Source organism: Trypanosoma grayi, assembly GCF_000691245.1.
Source record: "Trypanosoma grayi strain ANR4 Tgr_1026_V1, whole genome shotgun sequence".
NCBI classification, from domain to species: Eukaryota; Euglenozoa; class Kinetoplastea; order Trypanosomatida; family Trypanosomatidae; genus Trypanosoma; species Trypanosoma grayi.
The window spans coordinates 3,796-5,837 of record NW_008826645.1 but is presented as its reverse complement, the minus strand read 5'-3'; the positions used below and the strand labels follow the sequence as shown (position 1 = coordinate 5,837).

Genomic DNA, 2,042 nt, shown 5'->3' with positions numbered 1-2,042 from the left:
GGGACGTCGCTGCCATCTGTGTGCTGAGCAAGAAGCTTCTCGCCATCCGCAGTGCCATCGGTCTTAGGCAACAACGCACCAGCAGGAGGAGTCGCAGTGGAATCCGTGGTATCAGGTTGCTGGGAACCGATGAGTCCTTTTGGTTCGTCCCTTTCACTTACTTCGCTTTCCAGAATCCCCTTTTTTTGTTTCTCCTGATCGTCGTTCGTATCTCCCTGCTTCTCACTCTCCTGCTGTTTCTTTTTAGCGGCTTCCAGCTCCTTGCTGGCTTGCTGCAACGCCGCTTCAGCTGCTGATTTCTCAGTTTTTGCCAGCTTTACTGCATTATCCGCACTTAATATTGCTGTCTTCATGAGGGCCTCAAGTTTGTCAGTTTCCTGGATATCCTCAGTAGTGCGCACTTTTACCCCTTCCATTGTTTTCACTCCCAGTGGAGCAGTCTTAAACTCATCAAGCTTCAATTCTTTGAGTTTATTGCATTCACCTTCAGTTATTGCTGTCTTCGTTATATCTTTCTTGGCCAGCTCATCCACTTTTGTTGCCGAAGTATCTACGGTGTTCGATGAATCAAGAACCTCCTTCACTTTTTTGTTTGCCTCTCCCACTTCTGTGCGGTACTTCTCCGCTAGATCACTTGCTTGACTCGCTTCTTCCTGGGCCCTCTGAATCACAGCCACAACTTTCTCCGCTTCTTTTGGTATAATCGCTGCTGCTTGTGTAGCCTTCTCCATGGCTTTCACTACTTTCTGCTCCTCGGTCTTCGCCTTCTCCAGCAGGCCTTCAGTGTCCGACACTGCCGTTTTAGCACCCGTTACAGCTGATTTAGCGAGATCCAATGCATCTTTAGCATTGTTCTTCTCTGTCGACAACTTAACGGATACCACTTTGCAGCCAGAAGATACAAAATCCTTCAGCACAGTAACAGCACCTGACATTTTCTGCGAAGCCTGCACCACATGATCCGCTGCCGTCTTGGCGCCTCCCGTCAGAATACCCCCTGCGCCCTCTGCTGCCTTTTTGGCCGCCTCATGCGCCGTCTGCACTTCACTCAGAGCATCCTTAAAAGAAACTGCTGCCTCCTGAACTTTCCTTGCTGCCTCCACGGCCTCCGTCTTTGCAGTGACGACTATCTCCTTCGCCGACACATCAGACGCCTCCGCCGCACCACCTGTGGGAGACGAAGCAGAATTATCATCATCAGAGTTCGCAGCTACGCACAAGGCCGTGCAGCACAGAGCAGCGGCCAACACACACACAGCGCGGCGCACTGTCGCCATCATTCAATATCGCTTGAGCAGCTGTGGTCTGCGGGGAGAAGAAAAGAGAAACGATACACAGCAGGCAACCCCAACACACACACACACACACACACAGAGCGGAAGGGAGCAGCAGGCACAACACAGGCGACATCAACCATGATGAAAAGAAAGCCAATTAGAGAAAAGAGAACTGACCGGCGGAAGAGGCGCACACACTCCGCTGGAGTCCAAACCCACAAGGCCCCAAAACAAAGAGGGAACAACGAGGCAGCAGCAGCGCACGTGGACGCAATTGTACTGCTGGCACTCACGTCCCTTTACGTGTGTCCCGGTGTGAGTGGCGCACTCAAGGTGGGCGTAGCGAAGGACGCACACACAAAGATAAAAAGAGAATCCACCAGAAGGAGAAACAGTTAGTGAGCGGCGCACAGCAACCCGCAAAGCAAAGCAAAGAAAAGAAAACAAAAAAGCACGCCTCCCCTTCCCACAGTACGTGTCGTCAGGAGCAAGTGGGTCGGCGCTACGCCCACAGCGGGGCAGCAATGAAACGAAAGAAAAGGGCTCCAGCATTCAAGGGGGCTGATCTGCAGCGGTACACACACACAGCGGGGAGAGAAGCACCACACAGGCAACCTCCGAATAGCAGCAGCCCAACATGCGCAGCGTGGCGCAGCACACACACACACACACACGAGAGAGACATTCATAAGAATACTTCAGAGAAGGCCCTCTCATGTGGGCGGCGCACAGTCATGTGCCAAGCAAAGCCCATTACAGCAGTGA

At 52.4% G+C, this 2,042-nt stretch overlaps 1 protein-coding gene across 1 annotated transcript; it reads right to left on the bottom strand.

Moving 5' to 3' along the window:
* Positions 1 to 2: 2 nt before the first annotated feature.
* Positions 3 to 1,280, bottom strand: DQ04_10261020 (hypothetical protein; the record flags this gene model as incomplete). Its single annotated transcript, XM_009316195.1, has 1 exon — positions 3 to 1,280. A coding segment is annotated over one exon (1,278 nt), but the record flags the coding sequence as incomplete, so codon positions are not given.
* Positions 1,281 to 2,042: the final 762 nt, after the last annotated feature.